This window comes from Balaenoptera acutorostrata, chromosome 1 (genome assembly GCF_949987535.1).
Source record: "Balaenoptera acutorostrata chromosome 1, mBalAcu1.1, whole genome shotgun sequence".
In the NCBI taxonomy this organism is placed as follows: Eukaryota; Metazoa; Chordata; class Mammalia; order Artiodactyla; family Balaenopteridae; genus Balaenoptera; species Balaenoptera acutorostrata.
Genome location: NC_080064.1, coordinates 112,936,695 through 112,959,909, shown reverse-complemented (window position 1 = coordinate 112,959,909; position 23,215 = coordinate 112,936,695). Strand labels below are relative to the sequence as shown.

At 41.2% G+C, this 23,215-nt stretch overlaps 2 protein-coding genes across 4 annotated transcripts in view; one reads left to right on the top strand and one right to left on the bottom strand.

Annotated features, from left to right (window-relative positions):
- The window catches only part of NUP210L (nucleoporin 210 like), a 78,104-nt gene extending 58,660 nt beyond the window's left edge, over positions 1-19,444 (top strand). Inside the window, exons 30-40 of the mRNA XM_007178524.2 lie at positions 1,037-1,211; positions 2,095-2,270; positions 2,961-3,178; positions 5,102-5,241; positions 10,371-10,497; positions 13,092-13,241; positions 14,700-14,950; positions 15,433-15,622; positions 18,242-18,343; positions 18,846-18,920; positions 19,018-19,444. Coding sequence (XP_007178586.2) covers positions 1,037-1,211; positions 2,095-2,270; positions 2,961-3,178; positions 5,102-5,241; positions 10,371-10,497; positions 13,092-13,241; positions 14,700-14,950; positions 15,433-15,622; positions 18,242-18,343; positions 18,846-18,920; positions 19,018-19,118 — 1,705 coding nt within the window. The 3' untranslated portion in view covers positions 19,119-19,444. The remainder of the gene's footprint in view (positions 1-1,036; positions 1,212-2,094; positions 2,271-2,960; positions 3,179-5,101; positions 5,242-10,370; positions 10,498-13,091; positions 13,242-14,699; positions 14,951-15,432; positions 15,623-18,241; positions 18,344-18,845; positions 18,921-19,017) is intronic.
- Positions 19,445-19,536: 92 nt separating this feature from the next.
- RPS27 (ribosomal protein S27) lies at positions 19,537-21,238 on the bottom strand. 3 transcript variants are annotated; one of them, XM_028165519.2, is made up of 4 exons: positions 21,083-21,238; positions 20,627-20,792; positions 20,002-20,112; positions 19,537-19,629 (listed from the first exon to the last, which is right to left on the bottom strand). In XM_028165519.2, the coding sequence occupies exons 1-4, from the start codon at positions 21,086-21,088 to the stop codon at positions 19,601-19,603; spliced, it is 312 nt and encodes a 103-aa protein (XP_028021320.1). In that variant the 5' UTR covers positions 21,089-21,238; the 3' UTR covers positions 19,537-19,600. The 3 variants fall into 3 exon arrangements, with proteins under 3 accessions (XP_028021320.1, XP_007178587.1, XP_057384681.1); XM_007178525.2 differs by having other exon boundaries at positions 20,684-20,792; XM_057528698.1 differs by lacking the exon at positions 21,083-21,238 and adding an exon at positions 20,873-21,037 and having other exon boundaries at positions 20,684-20,792.
- Between the last annotated feature and the right edge of the window lie 1,977 nt (positions 21,239-23,215).

The following is a 23,215-nucleotide window of genomic DNA, read 5'->3' as shown; positions in this document are numbered from 1 at the left end:
ACAAATAATTTTTTTTAGTTGAAGTGAAATTCACATAACATAAAATTAAATTGTACAATTCAGTGGCGTTTAGTACATACACAGTATTATACAACCATCACCTCTAGTTCCAAAACATTTTCATTACCACCAAAGGAGACCCATACCCATTAAGCAGTCTCTCACCATTCTCCCCTCCTCTCAGTCCCTAGCAATCACTAATCAGCTGTCTCTGTGAATTTAAATATTGTATATTTCATGTAAATGAAATCATACAATACGTGACCTTTTCTGTCGGCTTCTTGCAGTTAACATGTTTTCGAGGTTCATCCACATTGTAGCATGTATTGGTACTTCATTCCTTTTTATGACTGAATGATATTCCATTGTATGAATGTGACACATTTTGTTTATCCAGTCATCTGTTGGTGGACTTTGGTTTGTTTTCCCCTTTTAGCTATTGTGGATAGTGCTGCTATGAACATTCACGTACAAGTATTTGTTTGAATACAGTTGGCCCTTGGTATCCACCAGGGATTGGTTCCAGGACCCGCACTCCCACCAAGATCTGCAGATGCAAAAATCCATTCTATAAAAATGGTGTAGTATTTGCATATATGCACATCCTCCTGTATACTTTAAACTATTTCTAAATTACTTATAATACCTAATACAATGTAAACGTTACGTAAATAGTTGCCAGTCCAAGGCAAGTTCAAATTTTGCTTTTTGGAACTTTTTGAAATTTTCAGCCTGTGCTTGGTTAAATCTGCAGATGCAAAACCCATGGATATGAAAAGCTGACTGTACCTGTTTTCAATTCTTTTAACCAAATAATTTTTTAATGATAAATATGTAATAGTATTTGATTTTTAAAGAGATAAGCATAATCCAAAGGCTGACTTTTACCTGAGGAAAAAATAACTACACAACATGGAGAATGGCAAGCAGTTTTCTCAGAGTACAGCCTCTAACAGTAATCCTGGCAGTCTCTACTCCTTTCTTTCTTGTCAAACAGAACCCCCAAGAGATGCCATTTGCCCCGTTTATTCCCTAGGGTAGGGGCCGCCTTTGTGAGTTCCCGTGTTCTCAAGTGTTTCCCTAATTCATCTGTCATTGAGGAGGACGGTGAAGGGCTCCTGAAAGCTGGTTCCATTGCAGGTACTGCTGTGTTGGAAGTCACTTCTATAGAACCTTTTGGAGTCAATCAAACAACTATAACTGGGGTTCAGGTGAGTTCAGGGACTTACTCAAAAAAAATAAAAGGAATACCATGGCCTTAAGAGGCAGATTTCCTTTTTTAAGAACTAGAAACTTCTCTGGAAGTCAGAAATGAACTGTAAGATAAGAGGACAATCTTGACATGAACCATCAAATTAAAGTGGACTTTACAGTCCTTGTTATAAGAGATTAGCCTCAAACTGGTATGACTGTCTTCTGAGCAGCTTTGGCAATAGGGTTGGTGTGGGAGAAGCATAGAACTATTGCTATCTATTGCTAAATTAGGCTTTGTTTTTAGATTTTTTTTTTTTAATTAGAAGAGACCTTAGAGGTAAGTTAGTCTAAAACAAACAAAAAATGTTTTGGGCATTAAAAATCTAGTATATTCCAGCTTCTGTGTTGCTCCTTTTACGTATATTATCTTTTTTAACTACCACAAAAACCCTATGATAGGCATTATTAGCCCTATTAAACTGATGATAAATATGAAACCTAGAATGGTTAGATGAAGATATGAAATAATAAAGCTAGGATTCAAACCTGGACTTCCCTTATTGTATCAGTTTATCTCTTGCAGTGTGAAAACAAAACCTACAGTATTCTTGATAAATGATCAATTATTTAACAATAAATATTGACACTTTGCACAAAATAGAAGAAATTCAGTCCTTTCCTCAAAAAGCTCCAGCTTCTTTTCACATTTCCACTGTTTTAGTAATTAAAAAGCCGTTTCCTGTACTGTCATATTTCTTTTTCACTCTGTCATCTGAAATCAAGAGCTATTTCCTACAAAAGAGGAACATCATTTTTATCATTGATTATAAGTCTCAGAATATGGTCTCAGCTCGTCTCCAATGCATCCTTCTCTGTACTAGAGGGTTTTGTCTCCCACAGGTAGCACCAGTGACATACCTGCGAATGAGCAGCCACCCCAAGCTATACACAGCTCAAGGAAGGACCCTATCAGCCTTTCCCTTGGGCATGTCTCTCACCTTCATTGTTCAGTTTTACAATAGCATCGGAGAGAAATTCCACACACACAATACCCAGCTTTCTCTGGCTTTGAACAGGTATGGAAGGCAAAGGAATGGTGTTGACATTGTGGTAGACATCTTATTGATTAACCTGGGATTATCTGAAAGCTCCACTAAATTCCTCTCATATTCTGCACTTGGAATCTGATCTTTCTTTCATTAAGATGGGGAAAAGACCAGAATTAGTTGTTCAATGAAGAAAAATTTCAGTATGTTTTGAATTTGACAAGTCCTAGTTCATACAAAGCTCCTGTAGGGAGCCAATTGGAGTATTATCAAAAAGCCATACTAAAAAAAAAAAAAAAAAAAAGAAGCCATACTGAAAAACATTTTTTTTTAATTAAAAAAAAAGCCTAGGGACTTCCCTGGTGGTCCACGCTGGTTAAGACACCGTGCTCCCAATGCAGGGGGCCCAGGTTCGATCCCTGGTCAGGGAACTAGATCCCACATGCCACAGCAAAGATCCCACATGCTGCAACTAAGACCGGGCACAGCCAAATTAATTAATTAATTAATTAATAATGATTTTTAAAAAAGCCTAGCTGGGCACTATATATATAAATGTAATTGACCTGATCCCTGGCCCTAGTTGCTTACTCTCCATTGTAGAATTCCATCCGAACTTTTGAGCTATTGAATATAAAATGTTGATACGGTCTGCCCCCAGAACTGTTTCCTAACTATTGACTCTTTTCAGAGATTTCTACTTTTGATGTCTGCTTTCAGAGATGACCTGCTGCTTATTGGACCAGGGAATAGGAACTATACTTACATGGCTCAGGCTGTGAACAGAGGGGTGACACTTGTGAGGCTCTGGGACCAGAGACATCCAGGCATGGCAGACTATATTCCTGTTTCTGTAGAGCACGCCATCGAGCCAGACACCAAGCTTACCTTTGTCGGAGATGTCATCTGCTTCAGTACTCACCTCCTCAACCAGAATGGTTTGGATACCTTCCCTTTCTCAACCTCACAACTGACAGGATTAGAAAGCAACTCATCCCTTAGAGGATTTTTTTTTTTCCAAATTATCTAAAATCTAAGGGGCTCTCTGAGAAAGAAAATACTTTTGTGTGTTTTATTTTTCATGTTAACTGATAATTCTCAGTTTAGTGCCCATTTCTCTCCATAGCCAGCCAATTAGAGGTCAGCCAGTAATATTTACCAAGTGTCTATTGAATATATAGGCAGTGTAGAGTACTGTGCCTTCTCCTCCATTCCCAGCTTCTGAAGGAGGGTAATTGCTAAGTTGAACATCAGTAAAGGATGAAATAAAAGGAAGGAAAGGGCAATAGGCTTTAGTTCTAAGAACCAATTGTGTGTGCACTGTTTTGTGAAGCACATCTGAAGGCCTAACTTCTACATATACCATCACTGTAAGAAGGTTTGGCATTGTACTGGGCTACACTATACTCTTGATCAGCAAAGCATTTCTGTTCTAAGTACTACTGAGTTACAGAAAATCAGTCTTGGGTTAGGAAATGTGTGTTATATCTTTAGGCTTCCAGGTAGCATATCCCAAAATGGTATATACTGACTGGGTATATGCTACCAAATAATCCATCCAAGTAAGGCTGGCTGGGGTGGTATGTGGCTTGGGCTTTGCGTCCTCTTTGGTGAACTATGGATACATATGTTTGGGTAAAGTGATGTAATACTGGACCTGACTTTAACATTAACTGTGTATTTTGGACTTGATACAAAGCGAATTCTATTCAGCCTAGGTCAAATCCTCCAATCCTGTAACAGTTGACTTGTAAGCAACCACTTCTTACTAACATGTAATCCATGGCCAGTGAGCTAACTCTGCTTACAATACCATGATTGTTAATCTTTTGTCAGTGAAGCAGAGGCTTTTTTTACTCCCTTTTCCTAGGTTCTATCAGGACTGTCCCTCTGTCTTCCATTCTGGAATTTTTTGGGCATCTCAAATCCATACCACTTTAGATGAGGAAGCAGAAGGGCCACAAGCCAGGATCAGTAATCTAATCTAATATTTGCCATTCCTCTGCTGCCTTGGGAATTAAACCAAAGTAAACGAATCCTCTCTTCTGCCAGTTGATGCTTGCAGTCTTCCTGCTGATATCAATCAGTAGGTCAAAGCAGATTCATCCTTAGCAGGGTCTATACAAAGTTTAATCAGTGTTATTCCTATGTGTAAAAAGCATTTTTCTTTTTCCTAAGGAGAACAGTTACATTCTCCAACTAAGTAGCTTCTTTTGTGATTGTGAAGGTCAGCAGTTCCTATTTTATTTTGCTGGCATGACATACGAAGGGGAACCCAACATTAAGAAAACGTTAGGGGGGCTTCCCTGGTGGCGCAGTGGTTGAGAATCTGCCTGCCAATGCAGGGGACACGGGTTCGAGCCCTGGTCTGGGAAGATCCCACATGCCGCGGAGCAACTAGGCCCGTGAGCCACAACTACTGAGCCTGCGCGTCTGGAGCCTGTGCTCCGCAACAAGAGAGGCCTCGATAGTGAGAGGCCCCCGCTTGCCACAACTAGAGAAAGCCCTCGCACAGAAACGAAGACCCAACACAGCCAAAAATAAATAATAAATAAAAAAAAAAAAAAAAAAAAGAAAACGTTAGGGACTTCCCTGGCAGTCCAGTGGTTAAGACCCTGCACTTCCAATGCAGGGGGTGTGGGTTTGATCCCTGGTCAGGGAATTAAGATCCCACGTGCCACGTGACGTGGCCAAAAAAAATTTTTTTAAAGAAAAAAAAGTTACCCTCAAAGCTGGGTGTTCCTCCTGGGAAGGGATATATGTATGCTTGAATGGTCTACTGACTTGGATTCTGAGTAAGGTTAGAGTGACCAATTTATATCAAAGGTTGCAGCCAAGTGCTTTCTCTTGTCTTTTCCTAGGTGAACCCGGGATGTGGATGATTTCTGCTGATGACAGTATTCTACAAACAGACATTGTCACTGGGGTAGGAGTGGCCAGGAGTCCAGGAATAGCAACAATTTTTCATGACATTCCAGGACTAGTGAAAACATATCGAGAGGTAAACCTAATGTTATGAGTTGAAGGGTTTATAGGAGTTCCCTGGTGGCTTAGTGGTTAGGATTCCAGGCTTTCACAGCCGTGGCCGGGGGTTCAATCCCTGGTCAGAGAACTGAGATTCTGCAAGCCGTGTGATGCGGCCAAAAAAAAAAAAAAAAGTTGAAGAGTCTAGAGTAACTATTTCCATATATGGGAATATGCATATAGAAAGCACATCCTATGAAAAGAAATACACTCACATATCAGATATAAAGCCAGCCAACAAACTTTATTGGAACATAAAGGTAAATCGTGATTAAGGTTCTTAACCAAAAGAATGACTAGTCTGATTTATAATTTAAAATATCACCATGGGGGCTTCCCTGGTGGTGCAGTAGTTAAGAATCCTCCTGCCAATGCAGGGGACATGTGTTCGAGCCCTGGTCCAGGAAGATCCCACATGCCGCGGAGCGGCTAAGCCCATGCGCCACAACTACTGAGCCTGCGCTCTAGAGCCCGCCAGCCACAACTACTGAGCCCGCATGCTGCAACTACTGAAGCCTACATGCCTAGAGCCCATGCTCCGCAACAAAGAGAAGCCATCACAATGAAAAGCCTGTGCTCCATAATGAAGAGGAACCCCCGCTTGCTGCAACTAGAGAAAGCCCACGCACAGCAACAAAGACCCAACACGGCCAAAAATTAATTAATTAATTAATTAATTAATTTAAAAATATATATATATATCACCATGGCTACTGGTTGGTACTAAACTGTAGGGGCAAGAGTAGGAGCTGAGGGCTTCCCTGGTGGCACAGTGGTTAAGAATCTGCCTGCCAATGCAGGAGAAATGGGTTCAAGCCCTGGCCCAGGAAGATCCCACATGCCGTGGAGCAACTAAGCCCGTGTGCCACAACTACTGAAGCCTGTGCGCCTAGAGCCCGTGCTCCGCAACAAGAGAAGCCACCAAAATGAGAAGCCTGCACACCGCCAAGAGTAGCCCCCGCTCGCCGCAACTAAAGAAAGCCCACACGCAGCAACGAAGACCCAACGCAGCCAAAAAACAAAAAAGAGTAGGAGCTGAGACAAGTTGGGAGGCTATAATTGCAGGAATGCAGCTGAGTATGATGGATCAGGGTGATAACAGAGGAGGTGGTAGAAAGTTGATCAGATTCTAAATATATTTTATAGGTATAGTTGATACAATTTCCCAACAGATTATATGTAGAGTGTGAAAGAATCAAGAATGACTTAAGGTTTTTGATTGAACAACTAAAAGGACAGAATTACCATCAACTGAAATGCGTAAGACTGTAGGTGGAACAGTTTTGGAGAGAAGATCAGTTTTGGACATGTAAAGTTGGATGTCTATTAGATGTCAAATGGATGTGTTGAGGTAGCTAGATAGAAAAGTCTGGGAGTCACTGGCATAGATATTTAAAGCCATAAGATCGGACTCCCCTGGTGTTGCAGTGGTTAAGAATCCACCTGCCAAAAAAAAACACAAAAGAATCCACCTGCCAATGCAGGGGACACAGGTTCAAGCCCTGGTCCAGGAAGATCCCACATGCCGCGGAGCAACTAAGCCCATGCACAACTACTGAGCCTGTGAGCCACAACTACTGAGCCCGCGTGCCACAACTACTGAAGCCTGTGCACCTAGAGCCTGTGTTCCGCAACAAGAGAAGCCACCGCAGCGGAAGCCTGTGTGCTGCAACTACTGAGCCCACACGCCGCAACTACGGAAGACCACGAGCTCTAGGGCCCGAGTGCCACAACTACTGAGCCCACGTACTGCAACTACTGAAGCCCTTGTACCTAGAGCCTGTGCTCTGCCAACAAGAGAAGCCACTGCAATGAGAAGCCCACGCACCACAATGAAGAGCAGCCCCCATTTGCCACAACTAGAGAAAGCCCACACGCAGCAACAAAGACCCAACGCAGCCAAATTAAAAAAAAAAAAAGCCATAAGATCATCAAGAGAATGAGTGTAAATAGAGAAGAGGTCCAAGGACTAAGTTCTGGGGACACTCCAATATTAAGAGCTCTGAAAGAAGAATAGGAACCAACAAGAGAAATTTATAGGAATTTATAAGATTTATAAGAATGACCAGGGAATGGGACTTCCCTGGTGGCGCTGTGGTTAAGAATCCGCCTGCCAATGTAGGGGACACGGGTTTGATACCTGGTCTGGGAAGATCCCACATGCTGCAGAGCAACTAAGCCCGGGCACCACAACTACTGAGCCCATGTGCCACAACTACTGAAGCCTGTGCGCCTAGAGCCCGTGCTCCGCAACAAGAGAAGCCATCACAATGAGAAGCCTGCGCACTGCAACAAAGAGTAGCCCCCGCTCTCCGCAGCTAGAGAAAGCCTGCATGCAGCAATGAAGACCCAATGCAGCCAGAAAAATAAAAATAAATAAATAAATAATAATTAAAGAAAAGAAAAAAAATTTATTAAAAAAGAGAAAGAATGCGTAATGGGAGGAAAACCTGGGAATCCTGCTGTCCGGGAAGCCAAGTGAAGAAAGTATTTCAAGGAGGGAGGGGGAGATCAACCACGTGAAAGCTACTGATGGGTCAAGTATGAACACTGAGAAATGACTGATGGTTTTTTGCAATATGGAGGCTGGTGACTTTGAGGAGTAGCTTCAGTGGAATGAAGGGACTGGAAGTTTGATTGGAGAATTGAAAAAGAGGACTTGGAGACAGTCCTCTTCAAGGAACTGGAGTCGAGTTTGTTTTGTTGATTGTTTTTTAAAATGGGAGAAATAATGGCTTAGTAAATGATTCAGTAGAGAAGGAAAATTTGATGTAGGAGTAGGGAGAATTGCTTAAGTGATACCCTTGAGTAGGTGAGATGGGTGAACAAGTGAATAGGTAAGCTTTATAAAGCCTTTCCTATTTCCCCCTTAAATACATGTAACATCTCCTTCCTCTGTGCCCAAAGAATTTGCTTGTTCCTCTTTTCATTCCTCTTAATAGCTATTATTTTTTGAGCATCTACTATGGGCTTGGCACTCTGCATCTATTTTTTTTAAATTTTTTATTTTATATACAGTACAACTATCATTTTTAATCTTCTCAACCCTGCAAAGTATTATCCCAATTTTATAAATGAGTAAATTGCCCAATAAGTGCCCACATGGTATCTGGTACCTTCTTTTATAGAGCTCTAGTCGTAACATAAATAATTACATATAGATGGCATGATAACATAAATGATGTCAGAAATGCTCTTAGAATACAGAAGAAAGTCACTAATTCTGCCTAGACATTAAGGCTAAATTTTCCACAGATGACATTTAAACTGAATCCTGGGATTAGGAATTTGGCAGAAAAGAAAGGGAGAAGGCATATATGTACAAAGGCAAATAAAAAGTGTATGTTGTGTTTGAAGACCAATGAATAAATCAGGGTGGCTTCAGCCTAAGTTTTAAGGGTAGAGAGGGAAAAATTGGATAACATTCAAAGAGAACTTGTATCATGAGCAGATAAGAGGGTTGAGGAGAGAGGCAGCATGAAAAGACAACTAGAAAAAGGGGCTGAGAAGGTTCTAGGTGCTAGAAAAGCAAGGAGAAAGGTGTCACAAAGGCAAGGGAGAGAATGAGCTATGATGTCAGAGGCTACAGAGAAGTCAAAAGGTCATATTCCAGTTGGTGTACTTCGTAAAAATGCTCATTTAATTATTCACTAAGTGGTAGACAATCACTGAGGCCTGTTATATGTCAGTGATTATGCTAGGCTCTGGAAATACAAAGATGAAAAAGATAAAACTCCTTTCCTCACTGAGCTCTTAACATAACTAACTTGATTTAGTTACCGAGTCTAAGCTCGTACTGCTCGCTGCACGACAAGCCAGTAATCGACAAGCCAGTAATCGACAGGAGAGTTGTTGGGGCGGGGCAAGGAATAACGGCTTTATTTGGAAAGCTAGCAAACTGAGAAGGTGGTGGGCTCCTGCCCCAAAGAACCATGTTGCCTGAGTTAGAATTCAGGCTCCATCCATACTAAAAGCGGAGGGGGCAAAGTCAAACACTTCCTGGTTCCCATCAGCCTCCAGTGAGGGGATGTGTTCATTTTTTCATCCCTGCAGTCGCTCACTGGTGGGCCTGGTCAAGATGTTTCCTGTGAGCTAAACAAAGGTATTTTAGCTTAATGCTCATTTCCTGGGAAGCAGGGTTCCCAGAGATGGGCCTTTATGTATAATTTAAGCTTTTTTTTTCTTTTTTTTTTTTTTAATTTAAGCTTTTAGGCAACATCCCTTTAGTGATTAACTTGTAGTAGAACACAAAAGGTTCTTCCCTATTACAGTTTTAAGGTCCTTGAATATATAGGAAAAAATTTAAAACTACGGTAGTACTGAGGAGACTGGACAGTATACTGCATATAAATTGAAGGAATTTGGGAGGAATCCCCTGGTGGTCCAGTGGTTAGGACTCTGCGCTTCCACTACAGGGGGCATGGGTTTGATCCCTGGTAGGGGAACTAAGAACTAAGATCCTGCATGCTATGTGCCACAGCCAAAAAAAACAGACGGACTGGATACCCAAAGGAGTGAGAACCCAAAAATAAATAAATAAACCAGTAAGTTGAAGGTATTTGGGGGGAAAGGGCCATCATTATCACCATCTTCTCCCACTGTAATCATTAAGCACTTGCCTTATATTCAAGGCACAGTACAGGATGTACAAAGATATGTTAGGGTTCTAAGCTGAAACGCAGAATCTAATGGGAGGGATTTTAACAAGTATAAAAATACCTACAATATAAGGCAGAACATTACAAGTATTTTGAGAGAAACAATACTTTGAGGTTTCAGAAAAGGTTGAGATTATATGCAACTAAAGAGAGAAAAAGAAAACTTTCTAAAGGAAATTGCAACTGTCTTCAAAGACATCTAACAGGGAATCATACAAAGGGAATATATGTCAGAAGGAATAATGCACAAAGACCTCCTTTTAGAAAAAAATGTTATTTTCTTCTCAAAAGTAAACAAATTTTGTGGTTCTCAAATATGTGATCACTAGAAGGGCAATTTGCTCTTGTGTGAAACTGCTTTTAGCTAAATAAGTTATGAGGGATGGAGAAGAAGGGAACCAGATTCTCTAAGAACTTATGTACCAATTTTCCTTTGGTTTGCTGACAGGTGGTGGTCCATGCATCATCAAGATTAACACTCAGTTATGACCTTAAGACTTCTCTCACCAATACCCTCAATTCAACTGTGTTCAAGCTCTTTATCACCACTGGCAGAAATGGTGTCAATCTTAAAGGTCAGCAATCTCTTTATAGTTCTGGGTCATTATTCCCACCTTTCCCATTCTCCCTCAATTCATTTACCCCTTTGAATTAGCAATACAAGTTTTCTTTCATTTCAAAATTGATTCTACTTTTACAAAGAAATCACTGAGGGACTTCCCCAGTGGTCCAGTGGTAAAGAATCTGCCTTCCAATGCAGGGGACGCAGGTTCGATCCCTGGTTGGGGAACAACTAAGCCCATGCACCACAACTACTGAGCCCTTGCGCCTCAACAAGAGAGCCTGCATGCTGCAAACTACAGAGCCCACGCCATCTGGAGCCCACACGCCACAGCTAGAGAGAGAAAAACCCGCATGCCATAACTAGAAAAAAGCCCGTGTGCTGTAAGGGAGAGCCCGCGCACTGCAAGGAAAGATCCCACATGCCGCAACCAAGACCCGACGCAGCCAAATAAATAAACAAATGTTAAAAAAAAAAAAATCATTGAGAGCTATGAGACCTCAGAAATTATGACTGGATTAAGGTTTTGAAATAGGCTCAACCTAGTCACTGCTGTCTTTTTAGTTATAACCCTGAGATCAGGAGGTAGCCTAGACCAAGGATTTCCAAACATGGCTGATTTTTAAGGTTATCCAAAGAAATTTTTTAAAAATACAGATTCTTAGGCTCCATCCAGATTTAATAACTTTGGGATAGAGCCTAGGATACAATTTTTTTTTTTTTTGGCTGCGTTGGGTCTCTGTTGCTGCGCCCAGGCTTTCTCTAGTTGTGGCGAGCGGGGACTACTCTTCATTGCAGTGCGCAGGCTTCTCGTTGCAGTGGCTTCTCTTGTTGCAGAGCACAGGCTCTAGGCGCACAGACTTCAGTAGCTGCAGCATGTGGGCTCAGTAGTTGCGGCACGCGGGCCCTAGAGCGCACAGGCTTCAGTAGTTGTGGCGCACAGGCTTAGTTGCTCTGCGGCATGTGGGATCTTACCAGACCAGGGCTCGAACCCGTGTCCCCCACATTGGCAGGCAGACTCTTAACCACTGCGCCACCAGGGAATCCAAGATATAATTCTTTTAAAGCTTCCCAAGATTTGAGAATTGTTGGATTAGATGATATCTGAAATGTTATTCACTCAGCAAATTTGCCTTGTGCTTTTCTTTTTTTCATTCTGTATTGGGCCATGATTTACTGTCAAAAAAAGGGGGAGGACAGATAACTAAAATACAAGAAGCTTCTAATAGATTCCAAATGCTATGTTAGGAATTTTTATATCTTTTATCTCATTTAACAATCTCATCATGTAGTAATTATCATCATTTTAAAGATGAGAATACTGGGAATTCCCTGGCAGTCCAGTGGTTAGGATTCTACGCTCTCACCGCCAAGGGCCTGGGTTCAATCCCTGGTCGGGAAAAAAAAAAAAAGATGAGAATACTAAGTCTAAGAGCAAGTAATTTGTACAAGGTAACAACCAGTTAGTGGCAGGAGTGGTGGATATGTTCCACTCCAAAGTGCATGTACATCCTTTCATTCCTCTTTTTTTAAAGAACAAATTCCAGATTTGGGGGCAGGGGGAAGGTAAGGGGTGGGGAGAGGGTAGGGGGCGAGAAAACACAAACCAACCAGAGAAGTCCAGAATATAACAGAATATAACTGTCTATAAAACAAGATAATTTAAACTCTAATTGCCCTTTCTGTCCTTCAATTTTAAGCACTTAATATATTTTCTTTTCACAGTAGATATTTAATCTTATAAATACACTCTATGTATGTATAAATAAGAACACTTGATCTTTAAAATTCTCCAGGTTCTTTTACAAAGTATTAAATGTTTCTTCATAACATATTCACTCACTGTTGTCTACCTTATTAAATTTTACAAAGAGACTGTAATTTCTTTCCCCCCGCAGAATCTTTCTAAAACCACAACTTATTATGAAACCTCATGTAACAGTTCTTTTGATATTGCTGATAGTCTCCAAAAGATGAGAATGGTCACTAGACTGCTGGCAACTGAGAAAGAGCTTTAGCAAACTAAGACCATTAAGAAACTGTGCAGGGGAAAATCTTGTTAACAAGACATAGTTCCTATTTAATTTAAAATGCATCCATTGCAGCTGACCCAACCTTGGTACCAGTCTGTTTCTTGCTGGCTATGTGGCTCCTGTTTAAGGCACCACTTGTAATGAACTTCTCGAGATCTTTGACTTGAATCATACTGCAAAACAGTATGTTTTGGAAAACAAACCTTCCTAGACTTAAAAGCTACCTCCCATGTGTAGCACTTTATTTCTAACAGCTGTCCAATTTCTCTGTAATCTTCCCACTGATGAATTCCAAAAACCTTTTAAAGAGGACAGCAGCTATGATATTGATAATAGAAGCCCCATTATAGTCACAGACTAGCAGAAGCAGATTTTTTTTACAATCTTCTTTCAACTTGATTGTGGTAGGACCCAACAGAGCTGGCAAGTAGACAGCTGTAGCAAGTCAAGCAGAACTGATCCTCTTTGTTGCTTTTTTTTTTTTTTTTTTAGTACCAAACTGCCTCTATAAAATAGCCTCTCCTTCTACAAATTCCTCTTAGTAACAGAGCTATTTCTCTTTTCTGCTCATTAGGATCCTGCACCCCAAGTCAGGCCTTGGCCATTACAACAACACTTCTTCCAGAGACCCTCATGCTGTGCCATGTACAGTTCAGTGATACTTTACCAGACATTCCAGCAAGTAAAGTCTTTCATGTCCATTCAGATTTCAGCATGGAGAAAGGTGGGTTCCACCAGCTGAATCTGGTTTCCCCCTTGTTTTCGTATCTGTGCAAATGTCACTTTCTTATTGGACTGCATTTCTACTTTCCAGTTTCATCTGCTATATAACTGTGGAATCTTTCTCAGTCAGCATTTTTGTTCTATCCATTCAACAAACTTTTAACACATGTCTATAATATGCTATGCTTTTCTATTATAACTTACTATTTTCTCCTTCGTTAGCCTGTTATCTTTGTGAGGGCTTGGATTATGTCTCATTCATCTTTTATCCCCAACTAGTAGCACAGTGTTTGAATGTTGCTGAACTGAAGGATATTCCAAGCAGAACAGCATTAACAAGTGGAAAGCAGAAACAGGCATGACACTGGGAGGACTTTAAATAAATCAACTGATCTAAAATGAGACAATTCATGTCAAATGTAAATAGGTAATGCTATATCATGGAAGAGCTTCTACTCCAAGGTCAGGCAGTTTGAATGGTATGAGTAATGAGAAACCACTGATAGAAGGTTCATTCAGCAAACCGTTGAGCACCAAATAGAATGCATGGTACCAGGACAGGCCCTGGAGGTACAGCGGAGTAAGACAAGGCTTTTAACTCTTACTAGAATTGCACAGGGCGATTAGTTATAGAATAAAGATATACATGGGATGCTACGATGGCAGAAAGAAAAGAGTATCTACATCAAACCTGGCAGTTAGAGTGAGGTTTAACAGGGGAAATAACCTTTAGAAGGATGACTAGGACTGAGGTAGATGTGAAGAGAACACGACATTCCAGGCAATATAGAGCCCTGGAAAAGTTTTCAAAAATAAGCTTAAAGTATATAGTGGCAGTACACAGAATGGATAAGGAAGAATGGGAGGCAAGGAGACTAGTAAATGCAATTTACATTGCAATAATCTAAGCATGAATTGATGAGTGTCTAGACCAGACTAACAGAAATACTAACAGAGCCAGATGTGAGACATTTCAAAGGATGAGTTAGCAAGATTTGGATACAGGAATGAAGGAATAGATGTCAAAAGACAACTGAGGTTGAGCACGGGTAACTAGAAAAACAATACAATTGACAGAAATAAGGCCATCAAGAGGTGGTTTGATACAGAAGTGATTAAAGCATGTTCAAAGCTTGCCTTTCTTCCACAAAACCCTTTACTGATCCAACTCTACTTCATCCTATATCCCCTTAATTTCCATTTACACTATATTATTTAATACTCCCTGACATGTCCAATTTACCAATAATGGTATCCTTAAGTTCAATTGTGGGTTCCCTGGGACTGTTTCATCTTTGGTAAACTCCTCCATAGTGGCCAAAAGTGTGCTAATAGTGAATACTCAAAACTTGAGTTCACATTCTGAATTTGCATGTAACTATTTTTCCTTCCTATCCTAATCCAGTTGGCTAAAGAGAGCCTCTGAACCTTCCTGCTCAGTTTTTCCTCTTTTCTTCAGGGGTTTATGTCTGCCTAATCAAGGTTCGACCCCAGTCAGAGGAGCTACTCCAGGCCCTCAGCACGGCTGACACCTCAGTCTATGGTTGGGCCTCGCTTGTCAGTGAGCGTAGCAAGAATGGAATGCAAAGAATCCTCATTCCTTTCATCCCAGCCTTTTACATCGATCAATCAGAACTGGTTCTTAGCCACAAAAACGAAGTTGGGGAGATAAGAGTACTGGGAGTGGACAGAGTTCTTGAGAAACTAGAGGTATGTTAAGGACTGAAGCAAAACAGATCAGGGTTTTGAAAAAGAGATTTTTCATTCTCAGTCCAGGGTAAAGGAACAGTTACTGAATGACTTGATAAAATTCACCACAGGAAATTCTTAAACAAAATGAAGAAAATCTGTCCCCTTCACAATGCCAGGGGGGCCCCCAGAGTCCAAAATCTAGGTCAAGAGCCTTGTCAGTCTGGAAGATAACACAAATACTTTTATGTATATATATATTACACCAATGCTATCTTGAAACAATTTTAGAATGCTAGCTTAAAACTTTTTTTGAAGGCTATATTATTCACAGATCGTTTTCTTCCCTTATCCTTCAACACATCTAAGTGAGAAAAAGTGACTTGTCAGACAGCTAGCTACAACTAGAAATCCAGATGTCTCACTGTATATGTTTAAGATTGGAATGTATTGACACAAAACTGACTTTTCTTTCAAACATGTTCCATTTCCTTTTCTCCAAGGTCTTCCCCAGCTCCCCAGTTCTAGTGGTCTCTGGCCATAGGCACTCTTCCCTCACACGTGGCCTGGCTATCTACCCCATAAAAGTAGTCAACTTCACTTCCCTCCAGCAGATGGCATCACCTGTTTTCATCAATATTTCCTGTGTGCTCACCAGTCAAAGTGAGGCTGTGCGAGTGAGAGCTATGAAAGGTAAGTCTGGTTCAGGTGAGCATTGGGGGTGCCTATTTTTAATCTAGAGGCAAAAAGACAGAATGCATTACGATTTAGTCAATGGGAAACATTCAGCCACTTGACCAACATTATTCAAACTAGCTGGGACATGGATCTTTATTCTCCAAGCCTACTCTATAAAATGTAACCTTCAGGAAGCTTTCTTACCACTAGCTAGATGTTATACTTAAATATATAAGTTATGTCAGTTTGTCAGCTGCATAAGTATACTTCTTACCGTGTTTTAAACCTCTTGATAAATGTTTCATTTACTTCAAAAGTATTTAGCAAACCTCTGTGCATCAATGGGCAAATGGTGGTAACCCTAGAACCAAGACTTAGCTTCCCCAAATCCTGATTCTACCATGACCCAGTTTAGAAATGATGTCAAGTTTGGGTGGGATGGGAACCGTTATGGAAAGAGGTGTTAGGAAAGCCAGAGAACCATCCTCCTTATACTTGTCACTCCCACTTGCCCATGCCTCAAGGGAAACAGTATTTCTCTTAATTACTGGGAGTGAATTAGGCTGAACCTTAGTACATCTAATGGGAGAAAGGTTTTTGCTTCTATAAGCACCCAATTTGTACGGGTCAATAAATATTCTAAGCATATTTATATGCATTTTGTTTTAATTCTTATGATTCTAAAGAGTTTTCTAAAACTTTATAAAGATGTTTTTCCCTTTAAAGAGTTGAGAAAATTGAGGTGTTCAGGGTCCCACCAACTAGAAAGTGTTCAACTCCAATCTGTGCTCTTTCTGTGAGAGCAGTTTTTAAATCTAGAGTTCATGGACCTCCACAAAGGTCCACAGATAGAACTCAAGGTGTCCATGCCTTGAATGGGGAAAAAAATTGCATCTTTATTTTCAATTAACCTCTGAAAGTTAGCATTTCCATTGATTATGAATATAGGCAACAAATCACAGCAGTATTATATGTGACTTTGTCACCAAGGGAAACCATAGATGTTCTCATGTTCCAACTGTCACATCTCAAAATATTTCATTTCAAAATTACATCAAAATTACAGTAGTTATCAGACCTAAAGCTACAACTTTTTTGTTATTACTAGAGCACACATACTACTGTATCACAAATTAGGCCTTTGAACATTTTGCTAACTGTATATTACAAATTAGGTTTTTGCCCTATTTTCATCAACTCTTGATATTGATTTCCTTTATTCCTACTACATTTTATCTTTTGCATTTAAAAACATTCTGAATTGGGATCCATTGACTTCATCAGACTGCTGAAGTTGCCCATGGCAAAAAAAAAAAAAAAAAGTTAAGAACCCCTGCACTTCTTAGAGATAAGAGGGAAAAGCAGTAGAACAGTACAATCACAGTAGGTGGGAGTCTTTAGATACAAATATCCAACCTTCAGCTCATTCATACAAGTGTGTGCCTACTGTTATGTGCCAAGCACGGTCCCTACTTGCAGAAATCAGATTTAAGACAGGGCCCAGGGACTTCCCTGGTGGTCCAGTGGCTAAGACTCCACGCTCCCAATGCAGGGGGCCCAGGTTCAATCCCTGGTCAGGGAACTAGATGGCACATGCTGCAACTAAGAGTTCACATGCCGAAACTAAAAAGATCTCGCATGCCACAACTAAAAAGATCCCGCGTGCCGCAACTAAGACCCGGCACAGCCAAATAAATAAATATTTAAAAAAGACAGGGCCCAACTTAGACAGGAATTAGTTCAATGCAGCCAGAACAAAGGGGTGCTATAAATTAATGTGCCTAAGTTTTATTGGGACTTCCAACAGTGGGACCTGATCAGGGATTAATATAGTCTTGTTTCTACTAATAAGCAACCTCAAATTAGTCTTCAAAGTGAAGCAGTTTGTAAACAGTATGAAGTTGTTACAATAGTGTGAAACAGAGTCTGGTGAGAGGTAAGACCAGTTAAGAGCCCAGAGGTAGAGGGCCTACATAAGGGATGCAGAATAGGAACTAGGTCCAAGGGCCTGGTGATAGTTTACCTGGGAAGGCCAGTTAAATTCAGGCAGTTTTGTGGGGCAGGGAAGAGTTCATTTCTAGACACTGAAAAGTTTGAAATAACCAAAGGCAAGTGCCAAGCATGCTTCAAACACAGAAGTCTGAAGTTTTATTGAGGACAAGTTTATAAACATATCAGAATGTACCTGAATAAAAAAGGACAAGTAGCCCCTGGATTTAAGAGGTCATTGGTGATCCAACGAAATATTTCATTCAGGTTAGAGGGATTAAAAGTAGAAGCTGAATCACCATAGACTATCACAAATTTGGTGAAGGGAAGCAGTCACCTGGAGTTCAAGTGCGCAGGAAAGGTAACAGGCATTTTAAAGTGGCAAAGAATTTAAATATTCTTTTGTAAGCTGAAAAGAAATGAGACTCAAGGATTGTAGCTTATTGTTAGAGAGATAAAAAGCCTAAAAAAGGTAAGAGGAGCCAAGTTCAGTTCACCCCTTTTTCTCTGGTTAAGAAGCAAAAGAATCTCCTAGAGGGCTAGATTTTGACTTTTTCAGCTAGATACTCTTAGGACCACACAAGTTTTTAAATGCAACATCTGTCCTGGATAACTATAACCTTCTTTTATTCTGCCAATGTGTAGATCAATGTGAAGATTCAGGTGTCCTCCAGAAGCTCATGGGTTCTTACCAGATTTTCTTTACCCTCTTTGCGGTGTTGGCATCAACAGCTTTCCTCTTTCTAGGTAAGGAGTCCTTATATTCAGCACCGTGGCCTTTTGACTTGGAAACTGCCTTCATTTTATTTCACAAACTAAATGAGGATGAAAATTAGCTGTTTATCACATCTAACTTGGGACATGCAATTGAAACTGATTTAGCCTCCCTACCCCTAGTCACCAGTGGACCAAAGATCCCGCCCAATTTACTAGGAAGCAAGGAACTGCATGTGGCCAACAAATACCACTCAGAAGTGGAAATTACTACTAAACCTTAGATTATAGCTGGTTTTGCTCAAACACATAGCTAGAAATGATAGAAGCAACACAACATGTACTATCATCTACACATGCATTTCCCATCTTTCAACCAGAAGTTGGAATACCTCTAAAAATCACTGAATAAAAATTTCCTGGAAGTATAATTATTTAATATGAAGCCTTTTTTTTATAGCAATACTTGCCCCTTAAGGCCTTCCTCCAGTGAAAACAGTTCTCTTTGGTGACATCTCCCTTATTCTTTTTCCAGCATACAATGCCTTCCTAAACAAGATGCAGACAGTTCCAGTTGTTTATGTACCAACTCTAGGTGCACCACAACCAGGTAAAGAATCACCATCTTTACTGCTGAGAAGCTCAGGTATCACCCTCATTCACTTTTATTCACCCTTCATCTATTTCCCTTCCTCCTTTACTTCTAGGTTCTTACACATCCACACGTTCTCCTCCTCCCTTCATAAGTCCACAACCCCCACCAGCGCAGCGTCGGCTACAACATTGGCTTTGGAATACAAGGCACTAACCTCTGCTTGGACAAGTCCCCTTAACTGCAGGGGGCTGGAGATTTCTAGCCCTAGACCAGGAGCCTAGCAGCAACCTCTACACTCATAAGCCTCCAAACAAGCCTTCTGAGAACTGTAAATAAAGGATCCTAAGCTGTTTTGTGTTAAAGTGGTGTGCTGGATTGCGTTTTAAAGATCAACTGTCAGTTCTTAATTATAAGAAAACATAGAAGTGAAAGCAAATACCCCATTTATATATCATTCCAGTTTTTAATCAAGCTCTGCAGATTTACTCAATGAGCCTAGGGATAGGAATGTCCCAAATGGACTTTTTAAGTATTTGACCACTTACTTGCCCCAAATGACTCTACAGTCCACTCTTCTGATTGCCCCTGAATACGTGAGGTAGGAACTTCCTAGCAGTAAAACAAGACAATAAACAGGACGTATCCAAAATGTGTTTATTGGGATGGTTTCCCATTCATCTTGATTCCAGGGGCTTTTAGTGCTGCTTCCGTCTGAAGGAGCACCCTGCAAGAATAAGTTCCAAAGGTTAACTGACAGCAGCCTACTTACCCTGTCCCACCCCCACAAAACAGAATGATGCCTGATAGCCACAGGAAACCTACATCTGTAGCTTTCTCAACTCTTTTAGCTCCTACCTACTCACTTAAAGACAACATCACCTTCAGCTCATATGAAGCCCCTTTTATCACCCATCCACCCCAGCCTTAGACAGAAGCACTGAGATTAGTGCTTTCTAATTATGCTTTAGGAGAGAAAAAAAAAAAAAAAAGACTATCAAAGCCAACCCTCTTTGCAAGACAGCCTGATAATTTACATTATACATGACCTCTCTTAAGATTCAAACCCCAAAATCACAACATTAATTAAACCATTTACCTTCTGTAAGCCTTGCTTTTCCTCCTGTAGGCTGGCAGAGGACGGTAGAGCAGCCAACACACAAAACTACTGTTTGTGCATGGCTAAAGACGGTGGTGATTTTATAGCATCCTGTGAAAAAACATCGAGTTACCCTATTTTCCCCAAACCTTTCTTCACTTAAACATATGCTGTCATGTATTAACTGTACAACAAGCATGTTATGTAAATTCTTGAAATTTACTTTCCTATTCTAAATCGATTACTTGGCTCTAGGTATACATTAAAGCCAACTCAGAAGCAACCTGGACTATCTGCCCCCACCTATGAATTTTTTGTTAATGCGTTACCACCATCATCCAAAAAAACTATCCGAGAGTTAAAATACAGACAATCCTCTATTTGGTGAGGAGGGACGCTCAGTAACTAGTCAACATATCCACCCCCTTGCCTCCAGGTACAAGTATATAAATGACCACAGCAGAAACCCAACATAACATTCCAGTGTTTTTCAACACAAAGAAATGTTACGGTCTGCACAAAAAGTTTTGAAGGGAGATCACTACGCATCACTGTTCCTGAAATGCAAAATTTTACCTATCTCAAACATTCAAATTTTAAGAAATCAGAACCGCTTCAAGGATACCTTTGTCCAATTCTTGGGGTCCAGTGCTTTCCCCACTACTGCAAGTAATCTCCTCACCTGGGCATTTCACATCCATGAAATAGGAATTGGGGCTCTGCACCAGGCGCTTCTTCTTGTGTTTCCTCTTCTCCTCTTCTGGAGAGGGATGAAGGAGATCCTTTGCGAGCTAAGAGAGGCAGAAATGCAGAGACTTAGAAACCAACGGCGAACACGGGATGATCGAAAACAGCCCCCACTGCCACACACCGGGGAGAGCTCGCCCCTCGCCGCCCCTGGTGTCTGCGCAGCTGGGCCGCCATCTTATCGCCTCTCCGCTCCCGTCTATGCAGGGGGCCCCACGGGCCTCTGCAAACTGCGGAAGGCAGGTGAGGGCCCTCTGCGATCCGAAATCAGCGTGAGGAGAGCGCGCGGACAGAAGGGCGAAATCTCCGCGGAAACCTGCACCAAGGAACTCACAGGCATGTTCTCGTGGGGCGGTCGTCACCGTCGGAAAGGAGCGAAAGCGGAAATCCTGCTCCTTAAATCCGCCGTCCCGCAGGAAGTGACGCCTGGGCCTTCTGCCGCCATGTTGGGAAGGTCCTTCTCTCACGGTGTGTGGGCGGCGGGGCGAGGAGGGGGCTGCCATTTTTGGAAGGTCTCTAAATGACAGGACATAGATGAGTGGCCATGTTGAGAGAGTGAGCATGTTCTCTTAAGGTCAGCGTTTGATCTCTACTGAGGGGTAAATGGACAATTTTTAAATTTCGCGCTACACTTTAACGATGGGAACTGCTTAGGAAAACAACGAGACTGAGCCATGTCTGGGACTTACTAAATTTCTTTACTATTTTTCAATTGGTTTAGTTTGCCCATTTTTAACAATTCAGAAATGTAAATATGAAAAAAGAAAGTCCTCATATTTTCCGCACCTCCAGCCTATTCCTAGGGCTAACCATTGTTAAATTTTATTCTCTCCTTTCCATCTTTCCCTCTAATACTAATTACATCGCTCACTTATGTAGTGCTTATTTGTGCATTGTTCTGACTGCTTTTCACATGTTAATTAATCGTCACAACAACTCCATCAGGTTGATACTATTATTATCCACATTTTACAGATGGGGAAAGTGATGCCCAGAGACATTAAACAAATTGTCCAAAGTATGCTACTAAACTGCCTTCCAAAAAGGTTGTGCCAGTTTACATTCCCACATCCTTTCCCCCACATTTTCACCAGCGCTGCCTTTCCAAGATTTCTAATCTTGGCAGCATCGACACTCTTGACAGGGAATGAGAAGAAAAAATGAAGAACAAATCATGGTCTTCTACAGTAGTGATCAAAGGGTCAGAATGTCCATTTGTCATAAAGGAGGGGCGAAGATGACCCAAATGGCATCTGGGGACCTGTTTAATTCCAAAGGAATGGAATAGGGCGAGGGATGTGAGTTCTAGTCAAGGCTGTACTGGTAAACGTTTAACACCTGACTATATGGAGGGGAGCCCTGATTTGTTGTCTTTGCTAATTTCGATGGCGTAAATACTCCCACCGTGGCCAATTGCAGACTATCAATGTGATATCATTAAACACGGATTTGGAAAGAGATAAGCACAATCTGTTCTCATGAGCCAGTAAGGATTGGTTCCAGCACACTACTGATGGGTGAGAAAAACCTCTGAGGAAGTGACATTTAAGCTGAAACCTGAAAGACAAGGAATCAATCAAACAGCAGTTTGGGGAAATAGAATTCTAGGCTGAGGGAAGAGCTTGTGAATATAAAACCAGAGACCGAATGAGCCTGCCAAAATTGGGGGGGGGGGGTGGGAAGGCATTGTTGCAGAAGCTCCGAGAGCTAGGGGGAGAGTACTATGGAGATGAGCCTCCGGTGAAAGCAGGTATACAGCAGCATAAGTACAATTTAGAGAGGTGAAAAAGAATAATATATCGCTGGTGATGAAGAGTCCAGATCCAGACAAAATAAAATGAAATGAAAAAGAATTGATGGATTTTTATCAGAACGATCCATGAACATTGAAGAATAATTTAAAAGACTGGAGAGAGATGGTTTGGCCAGCAAGAAGTAGAGGACACTGAAGGTTAGTAATACGGCTTGAAGACATAATGGGTGGTGAGATAAAGGACAAAAGGGGATTGAATAGTTGTGTTTGAGAAAGGACAAACATTGGCACACAAGGTGACGAGGAGGATAGGTGAAGTGACAAAAGATGCCTTCTCACAACCAGTACATTATCCTTACACAAGGACTATTCTACTGACCTGCTATTAGAAAAGCAGATATTTTGAGTAACTTTTTCCAAAGGCAAAGATAAATTTGTTTCTTTATAGCTGTGTTCTCCATATTTCAGCTTCCTGGTTGCCAAGGCTACACATTCACAGTCTGTTCAGTGGGGTGTCAGTAGTACTGTCTTGGGGCTGTGTTAAAAGATCCAGATCTCATGAGAAGAACGAGACCAGACATTTGTAGTCCCAATCTCTGTCTTCCTGAGCTGGCTTGTCAGAGAATTCACACACAGGGTCCCAGAAGAAAGACTGTTCAAAATGAAGCTCCAGAATGTATCTAGGTGAAGTCTGTGTGTGTGCATGTGGGCGCG